The sequence below is a fragment of the Lutra lutra genome, chromosome 13 (genome assembly GCF_902655055.1).
Source record: "Lutra lutra chromosome 13, mLutLut1.2, whole genome shotgun sequence".
NCBI lineage: Eukaryota > Metazoa > Chordata > Mammalia > Carnivora > Mustelidae > Lutra > Lutra lutra.
The window spans coordinates 59,494,698-59,521,990 of NC_062290.1; the positions used below are offsets into that span (position 1 = coordinate 59,494,698).

A 27,293-nucleotide genomic window follows, 5' to 3' on the forward strand; every position below is an offset into this window, starting at 1 on the left:
CAAATTCATAGTGTTCAAAACTGATCTCATTTCTTTCCTCTTTTTTTTTTTTTTTAAAGATTTTATTTATTTATCTGACAGACAGAGATCACAAGTAGGCAGAGAGGCAGGCAGAGAGAGAGGAAGGGAAGCAGGTTCCCTGCTGAGCAGAGAGCCCGATGCGGGACTCGATCCCAAGACCCTGAGATCATGACCTGAGCCGAAGACAGCGGCTTAACCCACTGAGCCACCCAGGCGCCCTCTCATTTCTTTCCTTTTCCCCCTTTTCCTGTCCACCTCTTCTGTCTTGACCTATGCCTTCCATTGCCTTGCCTTCTCTGTTTTGGAGCATGTGTTCATTCTGTGAAGCCCAGTCTGCACTGACGGACTGGCCTTTGGACTATAGGTAACATCTGGCACCACATGGCTCATTAGGGGAAAGTTTTCCAAATGTCTGGAGCAGTGTTCTCCTCAAATGCTTCCTTCTTCCAGCTCCAAGATTTGAAAGTAAGTGAAAGCAGGTAAAATAATGAAATCAAGGATAAGGAAAGCAAAGAAGCAGATAGTAGAGAAGAAAGGATTCGACTGAATCCATCAACCAGACCAAGTGTAACTCTGTATCTCAACTTGAAGAGATTAAAATCTGCTAACAGTGCTCATTCTCCTCCTTCTAAATTATTATATTTGTGTCTCAAATAGGTAATATATGCACCTGGTACAACATTCGAAAGGTACAAAAGACATACAGTGAAAAGTAAGTCTTCCTCTTCCCTTCACTCCTTCCAGTCCCCACTTCTCTCTCCAGAGTTAAGTAGTAACTAGCTGCTGACTAGTTCCTTCTATTACTCTTTCCTTCTTGAAGTACTTTCTCCTCGTGGCCTTTATGACGTTATAGAACTGTGCTGATTTTCTCCTGCCCACCACTCCTTCTGTCTCCTTTCTTGATGTCTTCTCTGCTTGGTGCATTTTGTAGGGCCCCAGTGCCTGGTCCTGAGGCAGTTCCTTCTTTATTTCTCCATTTTCTTGCTAGGTGTCTCCAGTTTTAAATACCACCTGTAAGTTTTATCTTCTAAGTGTATTCCATGAGTCCTAATTTCTTTGCATCTTGGACTTTGTATTTAACTGCTTACTTGGTATCTCTGATTGGATGTCCAAGAAATGTCTCAGACTTGGCATATACAAATCAAAGCAGAACCCAAACAGAAAATCTCTTTGACTCCAATTCTTCTCCCAGCCCAAGCCTCTTCTCTCTGGTCTTCTCAGTCAATGGCACTGCCATTCACCATTTGCTTAAACCCCAAATTTAGGTGGCATACTTGATTCTTCTTTTCCTTTTCTTTCTTTATAGCTAGTCTGTAAAGAAAAAGTCTTGTTGATTCTACTTCTAAAGTATGCTCGATGCATCTGCTTCTCTCTTTTCATCCTGAGCATACCTTTCTTGAGCTTTCTCCTGGGCCACCGCAGTAGCCTCGCAGTCATCTCCCTGCTTGCACTCTTGCCTCCTGCAGTCTGACCAGCACTCTTGTGTGTTGATTGGTGCTGACTGACTGAGGGCCAGAGGCTGTGCTGGGTCCTGGGATATTCCTATAGGGAAGGGCAAGCATCTTTGGGCATCTTAGTCTGTAAGCCCTATCCAGAGTCTGGCACTGGCCACCCTGCTGAGACCTTCCTCAGGAAACTCAGCCCAGCCATACTAGGGTTCAGTCAAAGGCCTTCCTCCCCAGCTTCTTTCAGACTTATTCCCACCCTGCTTCTCACTTTGGCCCTCCTGGTTTCTCAAGTGTCCTTGCTTTGGCCCCGTTCCTTACATGACTGCTGATGTTGGCTCAGTTTGGGCACTCTTACTTGGCTTATGCCTTGGCAGCTCCTGAAGACCTGGCTTCTGGTGCCCTTCCTCTTGCCCTATCACAGGGTGAAGGCTGCTGCATCTCTGCACCTTCCCTGCTCTCCACTGATTGGATGCTTCCCTCTGCAATAAGGGAGGAGCTTTGATGTGCACATTATATAGTTTAAGGAAGTAGCACATTTTAACCATTAAGGTCATGTCCACTAATCCTTCAGTTAAGCCAACAGCAAGAAAGATGTGGAACAAAGTGTTTCTTCCCCCTGGATTGTCCATCCAGCAAGGAAAGGGGTTACCCCTCACCCTTGAGTTTGCTCACTGCAAGGTTATTCTGGCAGTGACTGCTCCCATAGGAAGTGGGGTTGATGAGATGATGTGTGGTAGTATTTCTGATCCTTAGGGTTTGACACCAAAGATGAAGGACATCTGCTGTGGGTATCAGAGATGGAGGTCTTTTTTTTTTTTTTTAAAGATTTTATTTATGTATTTGACAGCAAGAGAGGGAACATAAGCACGGGGAGTGGGAGAGAGAGAGGCAGGCTTCCCGCCAAGCACAGAGCCCAAGGTTGGACTCGATCCCTGGACTCTGGGATCATGACCTGAACTGAAGGCAGACACATAATGACTGAACCACCCAGGCACCCAGAGATGGAGGTCTTTGAGCAACTTAGGTAGGTTGAGGAGCTCTCTGAAAGGACCCTTTATTTATATATATATATATATATATATATATATATATATATATACCTATAAATATAAATATAAATATTAAAGATTTTATTTACTTATTTGACAGAGATCACAAGTAGGCAGAGAAGCAGGCAGAGAGAGGGGAGGAAGCAGGCTCCCTGCTGAGCAGAGAGCCCAATGCGGGACTCGATCCCAGGACCCTGAGATCATGACCTGAGCCAAGGCAGAGGCTTAACCCACTGAGCCCACCCAGGTGCCCTGAAAGGACCCTCTTTTTGTCACCCATTCTTTAACTCAACAGATTTTTTTTTAGCACCTAGTATTTGCCAGGTAGTGTGCTAGGCATTGGGAATGCAGTGATGCAAAAGGCACAGAAGAATCCCAGGCAGAGGGTAGTGAGGTCTTCTGGCCTGGCATCATCAAGGCCTCCTTCCAGCCTTGGGGAGCTTTGCTAGAAATCAGTACCTTGGGGCTTGTTCCACAGTATGGAACCCAGTAGGATGTCAGAGCCTGGAACTTTTGTCAGAATGAGGTTTAGAGGTTTGTCTCGGTCAGAATAACCACATAAGTTAACAGTGGCCTCCATTGGGCCAGCATAAGGTCATTTGTCCAGAAGAACAGCAAAGCCTCACCAGGAGCCCTGTCCTCCTCTGAACTGCTGGGGTCAGAGGACTTAGGTAGCTGCACATGCTGCAGAGGACGGGCCATAAGGGACTGTGCCCTTGGAGGAGTGAGGAGGCTCTACGTGCTGGGGTGGTGCGAACTGTGTCTACAAGGGTCAGGGATCTCACACAGAAGAGCCGCTTACATGTGGCTGTTGTGTCTAGTAATGGAAGAAATCCACCCTGATTCAGAAGGAGCAGTGGTACCTGTGGGTCCCCTGAGGCAGAGCAGTGGGAGGGGAGACAGAAAACATGCTCTGGCTTCATAAACATCAGAGCTGTGTTCATTCATTTATTCAGCAGACATTTGTCTGTGAAGCATGCATTTTACTTTAGGCTTCATGTCTGGAGGAGCAAAAATAAAATAAGACAAGTTTCCTGTTTGCAAATTGCTTACACTCTGGAGATGCCTAGGAGGTAGAGTGGCCCTTCCCTGGGGGTGTTAAAGCAGAGACTGGACCAGCACTTGGGAGGGCTGAGTAGGGAATAAAGGAAATGAGAGATTCAGATTAGGAAGACTGGGTGGGTTTGGACTAGAGGCCTCACGGAGCTTCTAACCCCAGAAGAGAGCCAGTGTTCTGAGTTCTTGAAGGCTTGGAGGGGAAATGGAGTGTTTTGAAATTACCCCGAGGGGCTGTCTAGGAATGCCCAGGAGGAGGGGTTAGGGTGGAGGAGGTGCAGGCCTGATTGTCAGGATGGCAGTGCTTTGAGCCCCCAAGCCTCAGCCAATGCTGAGGATCATAGCAGATCCTATGCACCTAGGAAAGACAGAGGTGGAGACCAGGCAGGAGGGACTCAGAGCTTAGAGGGACCTCAGTCCTAGTCCTGGGAGCTTTGTCCCCCACCCTTCAGCAGATTCTGTTTGCCTTGCTTTAGTAGCACCCTTGTGGTCTCTCCTCCCACCACTCCTGCTTTTGTCTCAGGGTCTCCAGGATGAGTGTCAGTACCTCCTTCAGCCACAGCTGATTATCCGGCGTTTGCTGGATGTTGCTGTGCTGGTGCCTGGCCGTCCCTCAGAGCAAACCCTCTCGGCCCACAATCGCTCAGCACTGTACAAGTAAGTCGAATACTCCCCTGAACCTGACCCTTTCCCTCTTCTTTCCCTGGCCTCAAAGAGGGAACAGTGTTCTCTTGGCTACTCAGCCTCTCTACCTGTTCCTACTGTTCCACTGGACAACCTGGGCTGTGGGGTCACCCAGAGCCCCCAGGGTGGGTTGGACCCCTGCTTCCCTCCCAGCAAGATGGGAGGAAGCAAAAAAATCTTCCTGTTCTCCTGTTTCCCCATCCCTCTGTGCTACCTCCTTCCTAAGCATTTTCCTCATTCTGGTGTCCCTCTCACTTTCTCACCTTTCTTACCCCCAACCTCCCTTTTGCCCAGGGTCTTTGTGCCCAGCTTTACTTACAGGGTTTCAGCACAGCTGGTATGTGTGGGGAGCCGCGGGGCATTGGCCTGCCCCCTGACATTGCGCCTACGTCCCAAGGCCCCACCCCTGCACAACTCAAGCTCTTTGTCCTGTGGCGGTGCCTCGGTGTGCCAGCTGGAGTTGGCACTGCCCCCCTGGGGGCATTGGGTCTACGTGCGTGTGGAGATCCCATCCCGGGGTCCTGGCAGGACTGTCCGGTTCCAGCTGTGTGTGCGGTTGCAAGGTCAGAAGCCCCACATCTGCCTTGGCCACTCAGCCTGTGCCGACATTGGTGGCCGAGAAGAGGCAGCCATGGTGGTTGTGTTCATTGACCCTCTGTGATGTCCCTGTAATCTCCCCAACTCCCCAGGCTCCTTCACACTCCCTAAAGCCCTTCCACTTGGATCTTCGATTCATTGGAAGGCCTTTGGATATTTTTTTGCATTTGTCTGGGGCTAACTAAGGGACCTCATTACTCCCCTTGATTGAATCTCGTTCAGTTTCCTGGGGGTAGGTGGGGGCATCTAAAACCTCTGGGACACTGTCCTTGCCAGAGCCCATGCAAATCTGTGAGAGAGCCCATCATCGGTTTCTACAGTGTCTTCACTGTCCTTGGGGAGGGAGAGATGACCTTGACTCCCTCCACATGACATTCCATTGGCAGTGACCACTAGGAACCCCCCCGGGGCCCTATCTTGTGACCCTGGATGCCCCATACTTCCAAGGGACATTTGATTCTAATTCTCATCCCTCCCTACCCTTTGCTAATTCCTATCTGGCTCAGATCTGGTTTGTGGGGCTGTAGGTCTTGTGAGGGCAGCAGTCCCCAGCACTGATTTCCTCTGCCCACAGAGTGCCCACAGCCCAGCTTGTCCCGTGTCCTCGTCCCTGGAGCTGCCATGAATATGCCCCAGTCACTGGGCAACCAGCCACTGCCCCCAGAGCCGCCTTCTCTGGGGGCCTCTGCGGAGGGGCCTGGGGCCACATCCCCACCAGAGCACTGCTGGCCGGTGCGCCCGACACTGCGCAATGAGCTGGACACCTTCTCCGTCCACTTCTACATCTTCTTCGGCCCCAGTGTGGCCCTGCCCCCTGAGCGCCCTGCAGTGTTTGCCCTGAGGCTGCTGCCCGTGTTGGACAGTGGAGGCGTCCTCAGCCTGGAGCTCCAGCTCAATGTGGTACTCTTGGTGGAAAGTGGGGTGGGGGGGTTTGCCCTGGAGGGGAACTTGAAGGAGAAGATGTCAGGGATATAGGGGTTCTTACTACCTTCTCAAAGCATATCTGGGTTGCTCTGGGCCCACTTTACAATTAGGGACAATGTCTCTGTCCAAGACAAACATACAAACATTCCTGAGTGTTGATTCTACTACAGATAGGCTGGGTGAGCCAGGGCAACTCAGAGTGGGCTAAGTTATCGCAGTTTTATAGGCTAAACTTCTATTTCCCAAGGGCCTCTTTGGCAGGTGTTCACTTTTCTTGCATCTCCTGTGATGGGGAGTTCCCCACCACTTGAAGCCATGCAGTCCATATTTAGACAGCTCTGATTGCTAAAGGCTGTCTTGACATTCCATGAAAATCTGCCTCCATGGATTTCTACCCACCAATCTTTGTTTTGCCCCAGAAGCTATATCCAGTAAATCTATCCTTGTCCTTTTTTTGTTTTAATTAATAGACTTTTTTCAGAGCAGTTTTAAGCTTACAGAAAAATTGGGCAGAAAGTATGGGGAGTTCCCATATCCCCCCTCTTTCCCTGCATAGTTTCCCCTATTATTTTACATCTTCATTGTGGTACAGTTGTTACATTCCAATCCTGTTTAGCAATCCTTCAGATGCCCCTCATCTCCCCAAAGCCGAACAACCTCAGCATCTTAGACGTCTCCTCATCCTCTTCTGTCTCCTCTGGTCCTGGTGTCTCTGAGATAAGTGATCCAAGGGGCTTTGACCGGGGCGGCATGCGGTTTTGTGCAGCCTGAGGTCAAGTTGCCTTTTTGAGCTACCACATCACACTGGGGGATTACCTGGGGTTGTGGTGAATTAAGATCTCAGAGTCTTTTCCTTTTTTCTTTTTATTTTCTCAAACCAGCTGTATACATTTACTTTTTTATTATAAAAGTAATAGGATCACAAGTCAAAGCTTTGGAAAATTGAAGAAGACCTAAAACTGTGTGTCTTCTCAGTCCTTTTTCACATTAAGTTCTGTGTTTGTCTACTTGTCACTAAGGAACACAGTTTTGTGCCCTGAGCTGGTTCACGTGAACCGCTGCTAATTTCCACCTCATATTCTTGCAGTGAAACTTTTAACTTGAGTGAAAGAATTTATGTCCATCTTTGAACCACTGCCTAATCCTAGCTTGGGTTTTGGGTCTTACCTGCTTTGTGTAATTCACATGCTTGAAAAGCCAGCATTCTGTACCTCTTAGTTATTATTTTCAGCATTAAATAAGACCAAGCTTAGGGCAGAGCCCTGTGTCAGGCCATTAGTGACTGTCTTAGATTGGCATCGGTCCAATAATTTATGTACTAGTCTCCAGCTCTGCGGGGAGGGGAACCATTTCCCTTTCAGCCAACCTGAGACCTGGTCTGTGGCTAGATGTGGCCTTTTTTAGAACATGGCTCAGAACTTTTTAGTCCTCCTGCTGGTAAGGACAGATCAGATTTTTTTTTTTTAAAGAATTTATTTATTTATTTGACAGATAGAGATCACAAGTAGGCAGAGAGGCAGGCAGAGAGAGGGAGGAGGAAACAGGCTCCCTGCTGAGCAGAGAGCCCGATGTGGGGCTTGATCCCAGGACCCTGAGATCATGACCTGAGCCCAAGGCAGAGGCTTAACCCACTGAGCCACCCAGGCGCCCCGGGACAGATCAGATTCTTAAACCCAAAGACATTCCTTATTTTCATACTTAAAATCTCTGTTACTCTTACTGCCTTTGGACCATGACAGTGAGGTCTTGATTTGACCTTGAAACTATATAGCCTGTTTCAGAGACCAGTACAACCCATACTTGTTCTTCCTCAGTTATCTTGAGAGTAGAGGCCCCAAACCCCTGCAGCCCCTCACCCTGTCCTTCACTACATTCATCTGCTTATATTACACCCATCTGCCATGACACTTGCTGCACACCTCAAACAACCCATTATATTTATTCTGAAAGATATATTGGCTCATCTACTCTGATTTTTCCCTCTGAGTATTTTTATTTTTTCCCTTGGAATCAAGAACTGAACATTTGGATCGGAGAACTGCATACCTAGAGGACACCTCCCCACCCCCCACCCCCCGGCCTTGGCTTCCCACTAGTATGACTTTTATGGAATAATACTTTGGTATATTACCCTGGCTTGCACTGAGGGAAGTTAAAGCAAGTTGTATGAAATTCACACTTGTGGTTGAAGATAGGATGCATCACAGAACATGGTGCTTCTTTGATGAGAATTTTCCTGAGAACCACCCATTTGGATGCTGTGCTTCTCTTGAGACTCTAATTAAATTTTATCTTATGGACTTGTAAGATAAAATCTGGTAACTCATTATGTTTCCTTTTTTGCTTTGGTTGCTTGGAAGTCAGCATCAAATATATGGCTTACATCTAGGGACAGACTTTATTTTTTTTATCTTGATTTTTAAATCTCCCTCATCCATTTTTTTACCTTATTATATGCATTTAATAAGCTACCTCAAATCCTTCCTGAATGAGGTGAGCTTATGGCATTCTGTTACTTTTATTCTTATAGACACTCCTTACATTTATTCCTATGGATATCTGGTTTCTTTAAACCCCAGACAGGTTGCTTCATCTCCCGCCCCCCTCCACCACCACATTCTGTTTCCGCTGTTCAGTACCTAGGATCATTTCACCCAGGGAAGAGTACATTTCTTTACACTCCTTCTGCCTTCAGACCCAAGTGAAGATGATTGAAAACCTTACAGTTTCCTTTGTTCACAACTAGTTTCTACATCTAGCAACAGCCCCCCTCCCACTCCTTCCTATAAGCTAGATGGGACTGAAACAGGGTGTTCTTTCTTGTTTGAACAGAGTTTAAACAATTCTGCTCAAAGACAACTGGGCCTTGCATTTGCATCAGTCTTTGAAAGATCTCTGCTGTGGAGAATCTGGTGTTCTCCAGTTTTTCTAAGAATGTGGATAAGAGAGGGAGAGAGGGAGAAAAGAGAGAAGGACAGAGAAAGAAAGGAAGAAAGAAAGGCAGGCAGGCCGGCTTTTGTGGTGGAGAGCACCTGCAGGAATGGGATGTCCAGTGAGCTCCTGGAAGGGTTTCTGGAGAGGGCTCAACAGCTGTAGGAGTCTGGGGGTGGCGGGGTGATGGTAGGGTCTGGAGGGTGTGACCGCCTTGTCTTCATACCTGTCCTCCCCAGAGCTCCCTGCACCAGGAAAATGTGACGGTGTTTGGATGCCTGACTCACGAGGTGCCCTTGAGCCTAGGGGATGCAGCGGTGACGTGTTCTAAAGGTGGGGGTGAGGAATGGGCAAAGCAAAAGAGTCTTTAACTCTGGAGCTGGTGACAGTGGGGAATGGTATGGAGGAAGGATGGGCTAGGGAAGGGTCAGGTGGGTGAAGGTTCTTTAGGTCTTGACCCCATACAGACTCCTCTTCCCTCTCGCTAATACCCTCTCTTCTACCTTCTTCCCTAAGAGTCCCTCGCTGGCTTCCTCCTCTCCGTCAGTGCCACTTCAAGAGTGGCCAGGCTGCGAATCCCCTTCCCACAGACTGGGACCTGGTTCCTGACCCTGCGCTCCCTGTGCGGGGTGGGGCCTCGGTGAGCTGGGCAGGGCTGGGCGGGGCCGGGCAGGGAAGGAGCGGCTTTGGACCCTGCTGACAGCCGGGTGTGCGCAGGTACGTGCGGTGCCGGAACGCGACGGCGGAGGTGCGGCTGCGCACTTTCCTCTCCCCCTGCGTGGACGACTGCGGGCCCTACGGCCAGTGCAAGCTGTTGCGCACACATAACTACCTGTACGCGGCCTGCGAGTGCAAGGCCGGTGAGCGGGCTGGGCTGGCGAAGGAGCAGTGGGCGCGCGCTTCCTGGGTTGGGAGTGGGGGCTGGACGGGCAGTGGCACCTTGAATTGAGGATGGGTTTGGAAAGAATGGGAGGCCGGAGACCACCTTCCCTGGCAGTGTCGTAGGGTTGGCGAGAGGCCTCCAGCAGGAGTGCGAACCTGTGGCTGCCTTGGGCCCTCTTCCACCTTCTACCTTGTGCCCTCCCCACTCGCAGGGTGGAGGGGCTGGGGCTGCACTGACAGCGCGGATGCGCTCACCTATGGATTCCAGCTGCTGTCCACACTACTACTCTGCCTGAGCAACCTCATGTTTTTGCCACCTGTGGTCCTGGCCATTCGGAGCCGATATGTGCTGGAAGCTGCTGTCTACACCTTCACCATGTTCTTCTCCACGGTATGTGGCGCATCTGTGTCTTCACCGAGTCCTTATTCATGGTGATGGGTGGGGGTCTGCATTTCCACCGTGTTTTCCACGGGTTTGGGCATGTCTACACCTTCATTATATGAGGATGTCTCCCTCTTCACGGCATGGGTAGAATATGGTAATTTTTGTAAGGCACATCAGGATAAATGAACAGGGCTGTTTGTAACTTAAGATAACCAACAGCTGCTAGAAAGAGTTGTGTGGTCTCCAGCTGTCTCATACACTGAGGGCCAGGGGGAGCTTTTCTGCAATATACTGGCTGTCCTACAGTATGGAATGGTGTCTGCAGCTTCCCCTTTTCTCCTTGGTATGGTGACAAGAGATCTGTACTTTCTCCCGTGTCTCTACAGAGTCTCCACTTTCATCTCCGGTGATGTGAGGGCTGGCTGTACTGTGCTCATGTTCTTCGTTGTACTGGGCATTTCTATATCTTTAGCTTGTTCTTTCTCATGGTATGAAAAGGTATCTCCCCATTCAGTCACCATGGCCCTCTTGATTTCTCATGGGAACTTTTGGAAGACAGGGAGGTTCTCTATAACTGGGTAATTTATACAACATTCTGGCTCTTGGGATCCTAAAAAATTTTGTGGACTCAACTATATCCTGAGACGGCATGGGAAGTGGCAGCGTGATACCAAATTCCAGTGCAAAGAAACATATTTTGATGAAGTTTAATATAGTTTTAAATCCTTCACCTCTCATTACAGAATGTTCACAGTCCCCCTCTGTGTTTTCCCATAATCAGAAAAGTTCATATAGCAAGCTTCATAAATAGTAAATAAATCCATAAATAAGGAAAGGATAGAGGAGTGAGTCTGCTAACGTGACTTAGCCCTCATGTAGACTCTCCCCCTGAGATGCTGCATCTAGGGATCTTTTCAGTTCCTCTCTGGGCTCTTGGCATCTTGTGACATACAGTGCCTGACTCTGAGCTCTGCAAAAATCTTAGATGGATTCAGACTTTCCTCATGTCTTGGCAACAAGAATATCACAAAAACCAATATGTGCTTCCCTTTTGTTCGGCATTAATAGATCAGACATATGTCCAAATTACAAAAATCCTACTTATCATTTAGCAGAAAGTGGAGGGGGAGGTGAATGTTCTGAAACTGAGGGGCATGTTGTAGGGTCCTCTGGGATGTACATGCACAGATGAGGAAGAGGAGGCTAGAACCATGCTGTGTAGAGAGACCTTCCCCTCTTAAGCTGGGTGAGAAGAGTACACTCTAATTTTGGTTGGCTGTCCCCCTTTTTAGACCTGCTCTGATAGTGCCTCATTCTATTTTTACAGTAGACACTGTTTCTCTCTCTCTCTCTCTCTCTCTCTTTTTTTTTTTTTTAACTGCCAGATGCCCTTTATACTGTTGCTCACCAAATCCTGTAGCATCAGCTGTTCCACCAGCCCACTCTAGGCTGCATGAGGCTCTAATAGGACTCACAATCAGTAACAGTTCCTAAGTGTATCAGGATCCTGGAACACTATCAGAATGTGTTCATTCTCCTGCACTTTGCACAAGCATCCTGGGTGTTGGCTCTAGAATGTTTAGTACCAGGTGACTCCTTATATTCTGGATACAATGGCAAATCATCCTTGAAAGAAAAGGCCTTTTCCCCATTTGGAACACAAGGGGAGCCTACAATGGCTGACATCACATGCAGAGCTTCCATTTAACTAGGATAATAAGCAGAGTGCCCGGCTGGCTCAGTCAGTAGAGCATGAGACTCTTGATCTCAGGCTTATGAATTCAAGCCCCATGTTAGGTGTGGAGCTTACTTAAAAAAGAAAAAATAATAGGGTAATAAGCAAAAAATCAAGGAAATGATGCCGGCTCTGTGGTGTCGCCTGTAGTCTTGCTCTAACTCCTCTTCTTTTTCCACATGGGCCAAACGTGATACTGGTCATCCAGTTTTCCTGGGCAGGTTCCCCATTGTTCCTTTCTCATTCTTTAGTTTGCACTTACTTCATTCCCCAGTAGTCTCCATTTAAAGATCCAGTGGTCAAATTGCAGGTAGAACTACCAGGGCGTGGATAACTGTTTTTTCCCCTGTCTTCAAAGCCTGGACAGTCTCTACCTGGGAGTAGTGCATCGATTCCTATCAAGGGCATGGGAGCAGACAGTAGGTTTGTTCAAGAGTTTAGAGTGTAAATTGAAAATGCAAAATATATTACATAACATGTAAAATATGTTAAAAATAGGTCACAAATCCAGCACTTTGTTTTGTGTATAGCCAGACCAGTTCAGATAATGGAAACAGCAAAATAACATCTAGTGTGTCAGACACTGCAAACTGTCCTCACAATACCATTAGAGTAATAGATAGGCACTTATATTATCATCATCATCCCTTTTTGTAGGTGAGTGCAGTTTAATACTTTGTCTGAGGTGTAACATGAGTGGTAGAACCAGAATTCTCATGCAGCCGGACTCTAGATGCCTTACGTGTAATCACTGAGCTGTATTGTCTCCTGGCACCATGGCAGAGAGGACGCATTGGTAAATTTCTAACCTGATGTCAGTTTCTCAGAAGTCCTGGAATATGTAGAGAAACTTACGACCTCATTTAATAGTTCTCACATTCTTCTTTAAAAATAGTTCTCAAATTCTTAAAAGATAAGAAGAGCTGATCAAAAGCCCAAAAAATATAACCAAATGCAAGAAGTCATCAAGGGGAATACAGCAAACGCTGCAGTTGTATGGCTCTTGCCCATACAGTTCACACCGTGGATTCTTCCCAGTGTCAGTTGGAGCCTCACAATCCATTCCCACAAGCTGATGTTCGAAAGTCCCTGGGGTCCCTGGGGACTTTCTTGCTGATTGCTGATATCCTGCCTTCTTCTTATCTCTTCTGTTCCTCACACCTCATAAGTAATTCTTAGTGGCCCTTGGCAAAATCCCACTTGACTGTTTCCAAGAGGGAATGAAGGCAGATAATAAGGGAATAGCCATAAATTCCATTATATCCTGAGTGCAGATATTCCAGTCCCTGCATGGATTGAATGTATTTGCATCTCCAGTTTTACACTCTGTAGTGCCTGGATACTCCATTTTGAAGCATCAGATGAACTATATAGTTATATTATAAAAATATGAAATCTCACAGAAAACAACTTAGGTTAATTTAAAAAAATTTTACCTCATAAACTGTCCAAAGCTGAGGAAGATGTCAAATTAGATTAGAATGATATTAACAGAAGCCAGTTTATAATCTAAATTTCTTTTTTTAAACTTCCCAATCTTTCTTTGTTATTTCTGTCATTTCTTTTTATTTCTGTTGACAGAAGAAATACCAGTGTAAAAATTAGCCCACAGTTTTCAGTGGATCAACAGTATTGCAAGTTTCTTTCTTTGTTTCTGCATGGAGGAAAGTTTATTAGTGTAGGGATGTTCTCTCATGAACATACGTGGCATAAAGTATGAGATGATGAGAGCTTACTGAGGACACACTGTGCACCAAACATAGGAGACTATTCCAGACTTACAGAGTAGAGTCTCCCGGGTGACACCGTAACTAAGCCTTCAGTAGGTCATTCCAGTGTTTTGTTCAGCTGGTTGCTCCTAGTTGATGGGCAGTAGGTTTATACCAGTGAACTCTGTGGTGGTAAGTGATTTGCTTTGCTTTGTTTAAGTTGTATCTCCTGGTTAAAGATGGTAATGAGTGGGATGCCATGGCAATGGACAGTGGATTCTGCTCCATGAAAAATAAAGCAAGTGGAAGCAGTGCGGGTAGAAGGGACAGATAGATACCTAGAATATATGATGACAAGATGCTGTCTTCTCCAGGTTGAGAAGTTTCAGTGAAGTAAGCTGACACAGGTTGATGGTTGGTTTCCCTAGTGAATTGAGCACCACGAAGGAGTCAGTGATGGACTTTACCAATGGTGTTTTTAGACACTGAGCGGTGACCATAGCCAGATCAGGATTGGTGAAGGGTACATCATCTTGTTCACCTCACATAGCAATTTTAACTTACTCTATTCCTGTTGGTTTTCTACGACCTTAAAAATCTCTCTGACCTTTTAGAATGCTTGGAGAATAATCAGTCAGTACTAGTGCAATGATTTCTCCCCAAACCTCTCTACTCCAGAGACAATCTCTCCATTATCCCCTACTCTTTTTTCATTGCACAGAAATTTCTTAGGAGACAATCAGCCTTCAGTTAGTTATTCCCTTATATGTGTCTTCAATATTAGGTGATTTAGCTTTGCTTTTCTCTGATACACATCTTCTCTTATCTGAAATTGAAGGATTTATTACCAGTCCCTCTTTGAGATATGTTTGGGCATTTCCTTATATATACTTGAGAGTCAGGCAGATGGAGCAAGCTTGGTGAAGGCCTGAAATGTAAAATTGGTGTTTTAGAATAAAATCCAAATCAGAAACTAGTATTGGGTAATTTAGTAGCTGTAGTACTTATAGCTGGTCTTAGAGGTAGAGAATAATCAATATCCAATAGCTACAATAGCAAAAGACCAAAATAATCCTTTTGCTTAGGAACTCAACTCCCAATTAATCAGCATGTACAAGAGAAAGAAAGAATTGCCTTCCCACTCTACTGTTGGCAGCTCTGCTCCTGGACTGGATTCTGCCAATTTTCACAATAGACTTGCTTCAGTTTCCCACCGGCTTTTTTCTAAGGGGGATGCTATTTGATTAAGGTTGGGGTGTCATGCTTTATGATTTGAATTCAGGATAGAATGCTCCTTTTCCCTGAACTCACCTCCACCTTCTCATTCTCAGCAGTAATGCATCCAAACAGGAGACCAGGTTCTCCCATTGCCATCCTTCCCCGAGGTTACAGAGGCCACTGCTGCCAGAAGAGAATGCTCTGTAATATTGCTCAGCTACTTCTTTCCTCAGCGGTGGGCCGTATCTCCCTGCCCTCCACCCACAGTCACGGATATGCCTCTGGAGGGCCAGGCTGCCAGTCTCACTGAGGTCTGTAAGTCCACCTCTCTTCTAGACTCAGAGCCCTTGTCACTTAGGGTTGCCTTTCCATAATGATGAAGAGATTGACCTGGGCTGAAAGTGGTACCTGAAGGGCCCCTTCTGTCAGAGATCAAGCCACTTCCATGGCCACCTTTGGGTGGTACAACCCGTAGCCTCCTTGCCCCAGTTTCAGTTCAGCCTGGTGAACTTCAGTCCAACCATGGCAACTCTAGCAGCTTGTTTCTATCAAGGGGTGCCCTCAGCCGCCATGGTTGTCTGAGGACTGGGCTTAACATGCAGGGGACAGAGATCGAGCAGATTGAGTCAGTTTTTTGATCCTGTAAAATCTGCTGGAATGTCTCAAGGTCAACTGCAATGAGTAGATTTTCACCAAGTTTATATAGGCCAAAAACCTTTTCTCTCCCATTATAGCATTTTAATTTTCTTTTTTCATCACCACAACCGTCTGTTCTTTGTGACATGGAGAAGGGGCAATATCAGGTGATAGGAGAGTGAGCATGCCACTGTGATGTTTATTCCTGGTCTGGAGCTGTTTGTCCTCATAGTTCTTATCCAGTGTCTTGTCTTTGGGTGAGCTCATAGGGATACACGTTCCTGTCATCTTCACACCAAAGATAATCTTAAAACCATACATGTTCTTAGTGTTTGGCATCAATGAAAAATCACATAAATTCTACACAGAAGTTCAGAGACGGTGACAGCAAATGTTCTAAGGTAAAAAGAATGCAGATCATTTTTGGTTAGCCCCTTTTTACAAATAAGGGAACACAGGATGCCTGCAGCCATGATAGCATTGTCCAGAGAGGCACAGGGGTTGGGACCACAGACCAAGGGGGGCTAACTTCAGACCTTGGTTTCTTAATTGGGGTGCCCAGTATAGTCTGATCTAATCACACCTGTGTCCCCTGTGCCCCCTTCGTAACTCCTCTTTACCATCCTTCCCACAGTAGAGGCTAGGCGGACGCTGTCCCTTCCCTGTATTCTTCTCCATGGTGTAAAGTGTTGTGCTTTTCTCCATAGTCCAGGGTCTGCCTTTTCTCTTCCTTTCCCCCTCATCCCTCCACCCATGACTTTGGGAGGGAGGGGATGAAGAGGGCCAGTTAGCGTAAGGCCTAAGGATGAATCTTAACTCCGAGTCTGAGCTATTAGGGGAAACTGGGATATGCAGGGGAGGCTTAGGGTCTAGGGTGGCCAAGAGACCAGTGTCTAGCCCCATAGCTTGGGCCAGTGATGGGTATTATAGGTGGGACCCATGGTGAGCATGAGAAGAAGGGAAGGATAGGCCTTAGACTGACATACCTGGAATCCCCACCGGCCTGCGCTCTCCATAGTACATTCCAGAATTGGGAAGATTAGGAAGGTAAGGACAGGGTCAGGGCTGGCGTATACATAACAGCTTACGAGGCAGACCAGGCTTCCCTACCATGTTCTTTCAGGAGCAGGGAGTCAGGCATTTCCCAGTTCTGCTCAGTCTGTGACCTCTGACCTCTGCTTTTCTGACAGCAGCACACCATCCTCGTGACTTCTTTCTCCTGCTTCATGGACCTGAACCGTTGCCCTAAGTTCTCTCAATGCCTGTCATTTCTTCCTCCAGTTTTACCATGCCTGTGACCAGCCAGGCATTGTGGTTTTCTGCATCATGGACTACGATGTGCTGCAGTTCTGTGATTTCCTGGGCTCCTTAATGTCCGTGTGGGTCACTGTCATTGCCATGGCGCGTTTACAGCCTGTAGTCAAGCAGGTCAGTCCAGAGTGGGCCCTGGGGGACAACCGTAGGCAAAGTCCACTTGAAACTCACTCCCAACCTCTCCCTGGGGGCATTGCCAAGAGCCTGCTGCCATCCCGGCCCAGCCCCTGGAGTCCTCTCTCTCCAGGTGCTGTATTTGCTGGGGGCTATGCTGCTGTCTATGGCTCTACAGCTTGACCGGCATGGACTCTGGAACCTGCTTGGACCCAGTCTCTTCGCCCTGGGGATCTTGGCCACAGCCTGGGTAAGGTTGGGAGGACTTGGGGAGGGGGGCGTCCCAGCAGGACTTGGGTACAGGGCCCTAAGGATCTGGTCCCCAATTTAAGGTGGGCTTGGATCCTGTCATCATCACTGTGCTGTTCATGGTGCCCACTCCAGACTTCGCAGGTGCCTTTGGGTCATGATGAGGGCTCCGGGAAACCTGGGAATGACCAGTTCTGGCTTGGGTTCCAAGGCCTTGTATTCCTGAGTCCCACTTCTCTGCTTCCCCCAGACAGTACGCAGCGTCCGCCGCCGGCACTGCTACCCACCCACATGGCGCCGTTGGCTTTTCTACCTGTGTCCAGGCAGCCTGATTGCAGGCAGTGCTGTCCTACTCTATGCTTTTGTGGAGACCCGAGACAACTACTTCTACATTCACAGCATTTGGCATATGCTCATCGCTGGCAGCGTGGGCTTCTTGCTGCCCCCACGTGCCAAGACTGACCACCGGGTCCCATCTGGAGCTCGGGCCCGGGGCTGCGGTTACCAGCTGTGCATCAATGAGCAGGAGGAGCTGGGCCTTGTTGGTCCAGGTGGGGCCACTGTCAGCAGCATCTGTTCCAGCTGAGTGGGGCTTTGGGCCTGGCCTTTGGGGAACATGAACCCTTCCTAGGGGCAGAGAGCCCTTCCTGGGAGTGTGGAACCTTCTCTGGATAAGAGACAGGTTGTATTTCTCGAGGACATAGAGTCTTTCTTAAGGACATGGAGCTCTTCTAGGGACCTGGCGAACTTCCTGAAGGCCTGGAGTCTTCCTGCATCCATGGAGTCCTTCTTAAGGATGGAGCCTGTGTAGGCCCCTAGAGCCCCTCCAGACCAAGGAGTCCCTCCTAGGGGTGTGGAGTCCTTCCCAGGGATGTGGAGCCCTCCTAAGGATATGGATTCCTTCCCAGGGAGACAAAGCCCTCTCAGGATATGGCATCATTCCAGAGGAAATGGAGTCCATCTTGGGGACACTGAGTCTCCAGATCTTCCCAGCAGCTCAGCAACTCTGGTCTCAGGCTTCCTTCCCAAGGCAGCGTCTGGGCCATACCGTGCCATGCCATGCTGTGCTGTGCCGGGAGGGGGATTACAGGGCACGTGGGGCTGGGGCTGGGGGCACTGGTATCCTGAGTTGATGCAGGTGGAGTTTGGTGTGTCTCCAATGAAGTATTTGCTGGTTCTGTGCCACCTTTTTTCCTTGGGCCAAGGGTGTGGGGAGGAGAGAGAAAGAGAGGGTCCAAAAAAATGAGCAGGGTTGGTGGGAGCCCAGATGGAATGAGCTGGTGGAGCTTCTGCTGGAGTCTTTTGCTCCATCATGGCAGGCTGCAACCGCTGGGAGTAGGGGTGTGTGTGTGTGTGTGTGTGTGTGTGTGCGCGCGCGCGCGCGCGTGCTAGGGTGATTTAAATTAGTGAGACAGACCTCCCTTGTGCCCACGCCCAACAGGAAAGGAAGCTGAGGTCTCAGGAAATTGGACTAGCTGGTACAAATCACAAATGTGCGAGAAGTATCACAGGAACATAACTTCTATTTTGAGCCCCCATTATGCCCGAGTGTCCTCTTTTTGGCCTGAGCGATATCCTTTTTCAATTTGGGAGTTCCTCTCTTTCTATAAGGGTGACAGCTGAGTCTTAAGGATCTTAAATAATGGGAAGATGTTGGGAGGTTGTTTTCTGGTCACTGGGTTCCACACTGGACCCATCCCCTGTGAGTTCCATCATTCCACCTGGTCCCCAGTTAGCAGTGTAGGCAGGCCATCCCAGAGTGCTGTCTTATTCCCATCTGCATAACCGTTTTCAGTGCTGCGGCCCTCCCTGACTTCCGTGCCAACCACAAAGACCTGTGAGGCCTGGAGAGCCCAGACACACCTTGAAGCCATTTCTACTTTGGGGGCCTGCTCTGGGTTTTACCTGACCAACAAGGCATGAGTTCCACCATCTTTCAGATCCTACAAATCTGTCCGGATATTTGGCCTAGGGAGTATGGCTCAGGGCCTCTTCCTTTTGGGACCCTTCTTTGCCAGTGCTCTTACTGCCTCCCCTTCTCTCTCTCCCTTCTCCCTAGCTTAGAGCATTAATCTGGAGGTTGGGAAAACTCCCTTTTACTTAGGTTTTTCTCTTAGTTCTTGTCTATGCCTTCATTCTCTCCTGTGAAGACTTTAGAGCCTAGGCTTTTAAAGCTCAAAAACCAGGAAAAATCCCTTTGTTCTCTGCTTTCTGCAATTCTGTCTCTTCCTTGGGGCCCTGAGTAGAGCGATGTGGCCAACTGAATGGTGAGTCAAGAGGTGTGGGCTTGATGTCTCTTCCTTGTATCAGAAATACTAGTCCTTCATATTAGGATATATAGAGTCAGGTCATTAGGATGCTTGAACCCAAATAGGTAGGATTCAGGACAGAGTCCTTCTGTGAAGAGGGACATAGAGCTGGGACAGACTGCACCCTGCTAGGAGGGGTCAGAAGGGGTTTTCTGGAAGAGGGGGGCAGATCTGAGTAAGGATTAAATACATTTCTGTAATGCCAAGGTGTTGGGAGAGGGTTCTCTCTGGTCACCAGTGTCCATATTGTATTCCTCCACTCATTCCAAGTGATCCCCAGTCAGTAAAGCACTTAGGACACAGTATAGGGCTTGGCCTGGTCTATGATCCAGCACATGTTAGCTAAAGATCAAGAAGCATCTGGACATGAGAGGGAAGAGCAAGGGGGAGACAGAGGCAGAAAAGACTGATACTTGCTGGGGAACTGGGAATAGTTCAGGGGACCTGGACCCGGAGAGTGTGTGTGGGTGGAGAGAGGCTGAGGAAAGCAGCTGGTATGAGGTGGATGGAGAGGTGGGGGTCTGGCTTTTATCCCATGGGAAATGAGCCATTGGAGGGATCTAAGCAGGAGAGCGGCATGATCTGATTGGTATTTTGTTTTTTGGGTTTTTTCAGATTGGCGTTTTGACAGCTAGTGCAGAGGGTTGATTTTGAAGGGCGTTTGTAGGACAAAAGTGACACAGCTGTTGCAGTATTTGAGAGAGAGAGTGAAGGCTTCTTGAGGAGGCACTGTGAGGAGAAAGGAGGGGACCCATTTAGGTCTTAGGCCATGGCTTCTCTAGGACTTCATGACTGACTGGATGTGTGGGGTGGTGATGGTGAGAGAAGAGGAAGGCAAATATCTAGTGGCTCTTGGGTCGACTGTAGGACAGGGTGGCAGCCATTATTGCTGATGACTATTCACAGATTTCTCAGTCTCCCTGCTCCTTCCAAACACGTGGTGAGTGTGCTTCGTCTGCCCCTTGATGTTAGCTGTGGCACGTGCTTGCATTGGTGGACGAAGTGGAGGTGGAAGCGAAGCCAGTGCAGGCTTTGTCATGGTGACCAGCAGTGCTCCTGATGGTAGCTGCTGATCCTGAGGCCCAGAGGGATGAAGGCGATTGAGAGCAGACCCCAGCCACCAGTCAGCTGCTAATGGACCTGCAGCAGGAGTGGGAGATAAACCCTTCTGGGTTTCAGCCACTGCAATTCTAAGTCTCTACCACGATGGACCTAGCCTACTGTGCATGATAGAGGTGAAGAGCAACAGAGAGGGTGGGCCATTTTCCTGGAGAGCAGGCCTCCCCCGAGCAGGGCTAGGGCAGCAGCCTTCACCTCTGCGTTCCTCAGGCTGTAGATGATGGGGTTCAGTGAGGGTGTCACAACCCCATAGAACAGTGCAATAATCTTATCCAGGTCAGGGTCCTTGGCCTTGGGCTTGAAATACATGAAGGAGATGGTTCCATAGAAAACCACCACCACTGTGATGTGGGCAGAGCAGGTGGAGAAGGCTTTGCGCCGGCCTGCAGCAGAGGGCACCCTAAGGATGGTAGCAAGGATGACAACGTAGGACAGGCAGATGAGCAGGAGTGGGGCCAGCGTCAGGACTGCTGTGGCCACCACTAACATCAGTGCATTGAGAGAGATGTCCCCACAGGCCAGTTTCAGCACTGCCAAGATCTCACAGAAGAAGTGGTTGATGATATTGTGACCACAGAAGGGGAGGCTCCAGGTGAGAAGGGACTGCAGCAGTGAGTTGGCAAAGCCTGTCCCCCAGCTCAGCACTGCCATCCGCACACAAGTCTGCCCGTTCATGATCTCTGGGTACCTAAGTGGCTGGCAGATCGCCACATAACGGTCATAGGCCATCACGGCCAGGAGCAGGCACTCTGTGGAACCCAGCGCCAGGGTCAGGTACATCTGCAGGGCACAGCCAGGGAAGGAGATGGTCCTCTGGGCTTCCAGGAAGTTGACCAGCATGAGAGGCACAAAGGAGGATGTGCCACAGATGTCCATGAGGGAGAGGTTGCTGAGAAAGAAGTACATGGGGCTGTGCAGGTGGGGGTCCAGCACGCTCAGCCCCATGAGGAGGGAGTTCCCCAGGACATTGACACCGTAGATGCCCAGGCAGAGCACAAACAGGACTGTCTCAAGGTTATGGTGCTCTTGGAGCCCCAGCAAGACATATTCTGTCACAGCCGTCCGGTTTGTCATCTCCTTGTCCCTCCTTCCTGTCCAGACCACACGTGAGTCAGAAGAAGCTCTTGCTGGCCTGGAAACCAAGCAACCTGACCTTGGGCAGGTCATCTCTGCCCCTGTGATTTAGTTTCACCATCTGTGTAATGAGAGGGTTGGACTTCAGGACTGCAAGCTGGCCCTCTCAGCTCTGCAGCTCTGATGTGACTTAGGGAAATGAGGACATTCTAGCCCCCTAGGCTCCTCATTCTTCCTGTGGTGGGGGCAGGGGAGACAAGAGAGGAGGATTCATGTTTGGCACACTCTGTCATAATCTAGTGTTCTTGGCTGTTGAAGGAGGCATCCTTTCTAGGTTATGACTTCATATGGCTGAATTATGCTCATGGTATTTCAGATTCATTCATTTGCTGAATGTGCTCTGAATATTGATTCTGTGCTAGGTCTTGTTTAGGTGCTGGGGGTACAACAGTAAGAAAAATAAGTGGACAGAAACATACCACACCTATCATAAGGCTGCCCCTTCTTCCCATGTCCCTGAATCAGGTGACATGAGCTCTTGCAGGCCCATGGGTGAGGGATGAGTGGTGCCTTTGGGTGTTAAGGATCAAACATTCTCACTCCACAGGATGTGTAAGCCGACGTGCAGTTATCTCTCTTTAAGGAATGATAGGCTATCGTTTTTTCCCCGTTCCCTCATCTGCTGAATTTTTAAAATTATTTATTTATTTATTTTAGAGAGACAGAGCATGAGAAGGGGTGTGGGGGTGGGCAGAGGGAGAGAGAGACAAGCAGACTCCCTGCTGAGCGGGGACCCCAATTCGGGGCTTGATCCTAGGATCCTGAGATTATGGCCCGAGGCTAAATCAAGAGTTAGACTCTTAGCTGACTGAGCCAACCAGGTGGCCCTCTCATTTGTTGATATTTTTTTAACATTATTTTTTTTAAAAGATTTTATTTATTTGACAGACAGAGATCACAAGTAGGCAGAGACGGGGAAGCCGGCTCCCTGCTGAGCAGAGAGCCCGATGCAGGGCTTGATCCCAGGACCCTGGGATCATGACCTGAGCCGAAGGCAGAGGCTCCACTGAGCCACCCAGGCGCCCCTCATCTGTTGATTTTTAAAAGAACATACAAGAACATATATATTCCAGTGGTCATGCAAGCCAAGTGACTCCCTTCTTGGCCTCCATATTGCCTTGTGGGATAAATGATTTTGGCAGTGATGTCCCAGGAGAAGGGAAAACCAGGTTCTAATCTGGCAGGGGCGTTGTCAGTCAGTGACTAGTTCTAAAAAGGAGGGCAAGTGGGGGAGGGCCTCAGTTTTCTCCCAGATGGCTTTCATTGCTCTGCCTCCTGGGAAAATTCCAGTGTCAGGTATTCACAGGAGGGAGCCCTAATGTCCCCAAGGCACGGCAGTCTTGTTAGGCAGGAAGGCTGTCTTATGGCCCATGTGACCCCTGGTCTAAAGCAGAAATTGGAGCTGAGTATGAAATTTAACCTACGTCACCTCCTCATTCCTGGGCTGACTGAGAGACCGATGTCCTGTGACAGCACTGGAGCCCCAGCCTTCAGGGCTGGATTTTGCCCCTTATTCCTCCACCTCAGTGCATCTAGCATTTGTTAGGGGCTGGTGGCCTCACCCTCTGCTGAATAGACCTTGTCTTTTCCAGTGCTACATCTTGCCCAAGAAGTTCCCTTTTATTTTGTTTTGTTTTAAAGATTTATTTGCTTATTTTAGAGAGAGAAAGAGCGAGTGAGCAGGGGGAGGGACAGAGGGAGAAAGAGAATCCTAATCGGACTCCCTGCTCAGCGTGGAGCCCAACTAGATGCTCGATCCCAGGACCGTGAGATCATGACCTGAGCTGAAATCAAGAGTCAGCAGCTTAACTGGCTGAGCCACACTGTGCCCCACGAAGTTCCCTTTTAGAGGAGTGCCCTCCCTCCCTTCCCCCGTGGGGACTTCCTGCTCGTCCCTCAGACCACAGTTCCATCTCTCTCTCCTCTCCCTCTGGCCTCTTGAGGGGTGACCTTCTCCTTTCTTGCACTCTCTTAGGCCTTCGCTGTCCCTCTGTGTTCTCCTGCTGTGTTCTGTGCACTTGTCTCCTCTACTACACTTGAGAGCAGGACCTTGTCTCCTTCCTTCCCACACTGCCCACAGTGAGTACTGTCAAGAGCAGTCACTCAACAGATACTCAAGCTTTGCATCCCAGAGTCTGTCCTACTTAACTGTGTGAGGTTGACTACATCATGTGGCTTCTCCGAGACTCAGTGTCCCTTTGAAAAATGGAAGTGCTGTGTAGCTCAGATAAGACATACCCACAAAGATGCTCGTGAGCTTCCCAGCACCACCTGTTGTCTGAGGATCCTGAGCAAAGACTGTTATCTTCAGCCAGAGGGCCCCTGCTGGATCTGTGCTTGCCACCTCCCGATGAGAGCTCAAGCCTCTCATGGTCCACTCCATCCCCAGAGCCTGTGCCACTTTCCCCTCCTCCAGCCTGAATCGGGGTGATTGTTAAGAGCATTTCTAGAGTGCACAGGGGCAGTGGATTAATCTGGGTCAGCACCTGACCTTAAATCTTATCTGCACGAACAGCTAAGGTTAAGGTTTCTCTTGCTGAGGTTTGGCAAAAACAGAGAGAATTGCATGAGTGTGGTGGAGGCTCCTTCATCCACTCATTAAACAAATAGCTGTGGGGCACTTCTCTGTGCCAGGCCCTGTGCTGAGAGGTGGGGATACAGCAGAAGCAGATGCGGTTTCCGCCCTAACAGAGTTTACACTCATTCCCTCATGCTAGCTGACCTTGGACACATCACTTCCTCTCTCTGGACGTTAAAACCTGAGGTTCTCTTTGAGAACCTGAGATGGAAAGACAAAGTAAAACTTGAAATCTGTAAAGAAGTTAAAAGGAAGTACCTTTTCTAGGTTATGACTTCATGTGTCTGGATTATACCCACAGCATTTCAGATGCAAGTATAAGGGTTTGGTCTTCATTGGGTGCATTATTACAAAATTACTTATGTTAACCTCGAATTCTGACACCTAACATAAGGGTGTGTGTGGGGGGGGGGTCTCAAGCAGGTGAAAGATGGGAAACCACCTGGCTCCTTGTTTCTCTTCCTTCCCTCCTCTATAACAGAAAGACCCAAGTAAGAATGGCAGAGGCAGGGAGCGCCTGGGTGGCTCAGTGGGTTAAAGCCTCTGCCTTGGGCTCAGGTCATGATCCCAGGGTCCTGGGATGGAGCCCCACATCGGGCTCTCTGCTCAGCAGGGAGCCTGCTTCCTCCTCTCTCTCTGCCTGTCTCGCTGCCTACCTGTGATCTCTATCTGTCAAATAAATAAATAAAATCTTTAAAAAAAAAAAAAAGAATGGCAGAGGCATTTAAGGGCTTTTCAGAACAGGCGCTGGCCCACCCACTTGCCTTCACACCCTGTGAAGGGCCCATCCCTTCACACTCTGCTCCAGCCTCACTAGACAATTCCCCACTAACGGACAAACCCGCACACTCCTGTCTCGTCCCTCTTCTCATGCTCTTTCCTCAGCCTGGATCAACCTTTCTCTGCTGCTCATCCTTCGAGGCTTGGCTCTCACACCCTTCCTCTGCATAGCCTACTCAGAGGCCTTCGTAGAACTCTGGGATGGTCACATCCCAACAACATGATGCTCACTGCTATAAGCACAGGGTACTCGAATTTTGCCTTGTGTGGTAGTGTGCGGTCTCTCTCTCATAGACTGGGAGCTGTTGTAATCAAAGGTTTGTGTCTGATCCATCACTGCTGCTCCCCAGTGCCAGCACCCGGTGGGTGCTGGGGATTGCCATTGAGAGCCTGTGCTGTTCCACTGCCCCAAATCCCTCATCCCAGATGTCTCGTCTTGAGAGTACCTTCCCCACAAGCACACACATAGCAACAGAGAAGGAGCTGTTGTGATTTTTGGAGAAGAGCCCTGGGGGTGCCGGGCTTCTCCCTGCTCTGTCTGAGGAGCTACTCAGAGAGGAGTGGGTCTCTCATAGTTTAAGAGTCTGATTATGACACATTCATGGAAATTAGAGCCAGCTCGTGGAGAGACCAGCTTCTGGCCCCCAAGAAACAGGTCTGTGTCTAGGAAATACCATGCTTCCAGGTAACCAGCAGCTTTGACTCTGCACCATGGGCACGGGAGGGGATGTCAGGGAGCAGCCCCCGTTCCCTGGGTGCATCAGTGATGATGAGCTAGGTTTTGCTGCAGTAACACACATAATCTTAGTGACTTACCATGACAACAGTTTTTTTCTCGTTCTCCATGTCCTTTGTAGCTTTTCATGGGGCTCTGTTCCTTGCTGAGCTCCTCAGAGACCCTGGCTGAGGGAGGCCCCGCCATCTGGACATCATCAGTTATGTCTGGAGAAGGACACACTAGGCATTCACACCAGCTGTTACATGCTCCGCCCCAGAAGTGTCACGGGTCACCTCTGCCCACACTTCACTGGCCCTGTGTGACCCTACCACATGCTAGGAGAAGGGAAACCTGAAATCTGTTGACTATCTGGGCATGAGGTGGTTTCTCAATACACTCGGAAAACCACTCTGGCATCTACCTGCCAGCATCTCACACGCTGTCGTGTCCTGCAAAATCAGGTTCACGGAGAGATAGGAAGCTGAGTGCATCTGAGAATAACTATTGAATTCCACACCCCAGTTTTAGAGCTCCTGAGAGGCAGGGTGATGCCATGAACCAGGACCGGGAGCCTTGTGACAGGAGTGAGGGATTCAGGTTTGATGGTAGCTTTTGTTCTGATTCTGCTGTATGACTTTGGTCAGATTTCTCCTGTGAATGGAACCACTCAATTAGGTGACATATAATACCCTGTCCCTTCTGAAACATTTCCTCACTCTGTCTAGCAACTTCCATCCCCAAGGTCTGACAGACCCAGGGTTACTTTGCAAGGTAAATCTATCAATTTCATTGGCTGGCAAATCTAGTTTGAACCATTTAATATTTTATTTTAAGCTTCACAAATTATTTTAAAAGAAAGGGCATGGGCATAAAAGGACCGAAGCTTCTGTTGCAATTTCCCTGACATGCCTGGATCTAGGATTCCTGCTTGACCACTTCCTCACTGGATGGCAGAGCAGGTGAGTGAAGGCTTTGGAGTCCGACCCACCAGGGCTCAAGTCCCAGACCTGCCACTTGCTAGCAGTTATCTCAGTCTCACCTCCCTTACCTGTCGAGTGGAGATAAGCACAGTGTTTCCTTGTGAGGTTATTTTGAAGATCCAATGAGATGGGGCATGCAGAGCTCTTAGCACAGAGCCTGGCACGTGGTAAGTAATCAGTACATGGTAGCCAATATCACTAGTATCACTATGTCTTCTTTCACAAGCAAATACTCTGGTTTTCATATGTTCAGAAAAGATTTCATGAGAATAGCCCACATGCTGGACAATGGATCGTCCTTACCTCATCATACCTGTGGCCCAGTGGCATGAGCACACACAGGTGGGTAGGTGGAGCAGGCTGCCAGGTGTCCTGACCCAGGCAGGGCTTGGGAGAGCAGAGCCAGCAGGTGCTGAGCTCAGTACCAGCAGACACACTGGGCTGGGCTGGGCCAGGGCCAAAGCTCGAGGACCAGCCTCCTGGTCCCCTGCCACAGAGCTCTCTGCTCTATGCCCTGGGGAACCTCACAGTCCCTGCCCAATTTAAAGTTCAAACTCTGGAACTATACATGTTTGCAGGTTTGGCAGCTGTGGGGCTTAGAGACCCTGGGATTCGTGCGCTTCCCTGGGAACGCCTGGCTGTGGTGAGATGGGTACAGGAGAGACACCGGACAGACTCCGATTGGGTCTTGCTGCCACCCTACCCCTTGGATCCGAGGATTGA

General features: G+C 48.9%; 2 protein-coding genes across 9 annotated transcripts in view; one reads left to right on the top strand and one right to left on the bottom strand.

Moving 5' to 3' along the window:
* The window catches only part of TMEM8B (transmembrane protein 8B), a 30,798-nt gene extending 12,668 nt beyond the window's left edge, over positions 1–18,130 (top strand). For 2 of the 8 annotated variants that reach the window (XM_047700973.1, XM_047700975.1), the window contains 11 exons: positions 679–733; positions 3,475–3,591; positions 4,098–4,231; positions 5,430–5,755; positions 8,950–9,043; positions 9,227–9,350; positions 9,428–9,570; positions 9,805–9,983; positions 16,557–16,703; positions 16,837–16,953; positions 17,203–18,130. In XM_047700973.1, coding sequence (XP_047556929.1) covers positions 4,159–4,231; positions 5,430–5,755; positions 8,950–9,043; positions 9,227–9,350; positions 9,428–9,570; positions 9,805–9,983; positions 16,557–16,703; positions 16,837–16,953; positions 17,203–17,538 — 1,539 coding nt within the window. In that variant the 5' untranslated portion in view covers positions 679–733; positions 3,475–3,591; positions 4,098–4,158 and the 3' untranslated portion in view covers positions 17,539–18,130. Of the gene's footprint in view, positions 1–678; positions 734–3,474; positions 3,592–4,097; positions 4,232–4,484; positions 4,822–5,429; positions 5,756–8,949; positions 9,044–9,226; positions 9,351–9,427; positions 9,571–9,804; positions 9,984–16,556; positions 16,704–16,836; positions 16,954–17,202 lie in introns of those variants that run through there. The other 6 variants (XM_047700971.1, XM_047700972.1, XM_047700969.1 and 3 more) reach the window with 5 other exon arrangements.
* A 2,343-nt stretch (positions 18,131–20,473) lies between these two features.
* LOC125082982 (olfactory receptor 13C7-like) lies at positions 20,474–21,471 on the bottom strand. Its single transcript, XM_047698891.1, has one exon. The coding sequence runs from the start codon at positions 21,452–21,454 to the stop codon at positions 20,474–20,476; it is 981 nt and encodes a 326-aa protein (XP_047554847.1). The 5' UTR covers positions 21,455–21,471.
* Between the last annotated feature and the right edge of the window lie 5,822 nt (positions 21,472–27,293).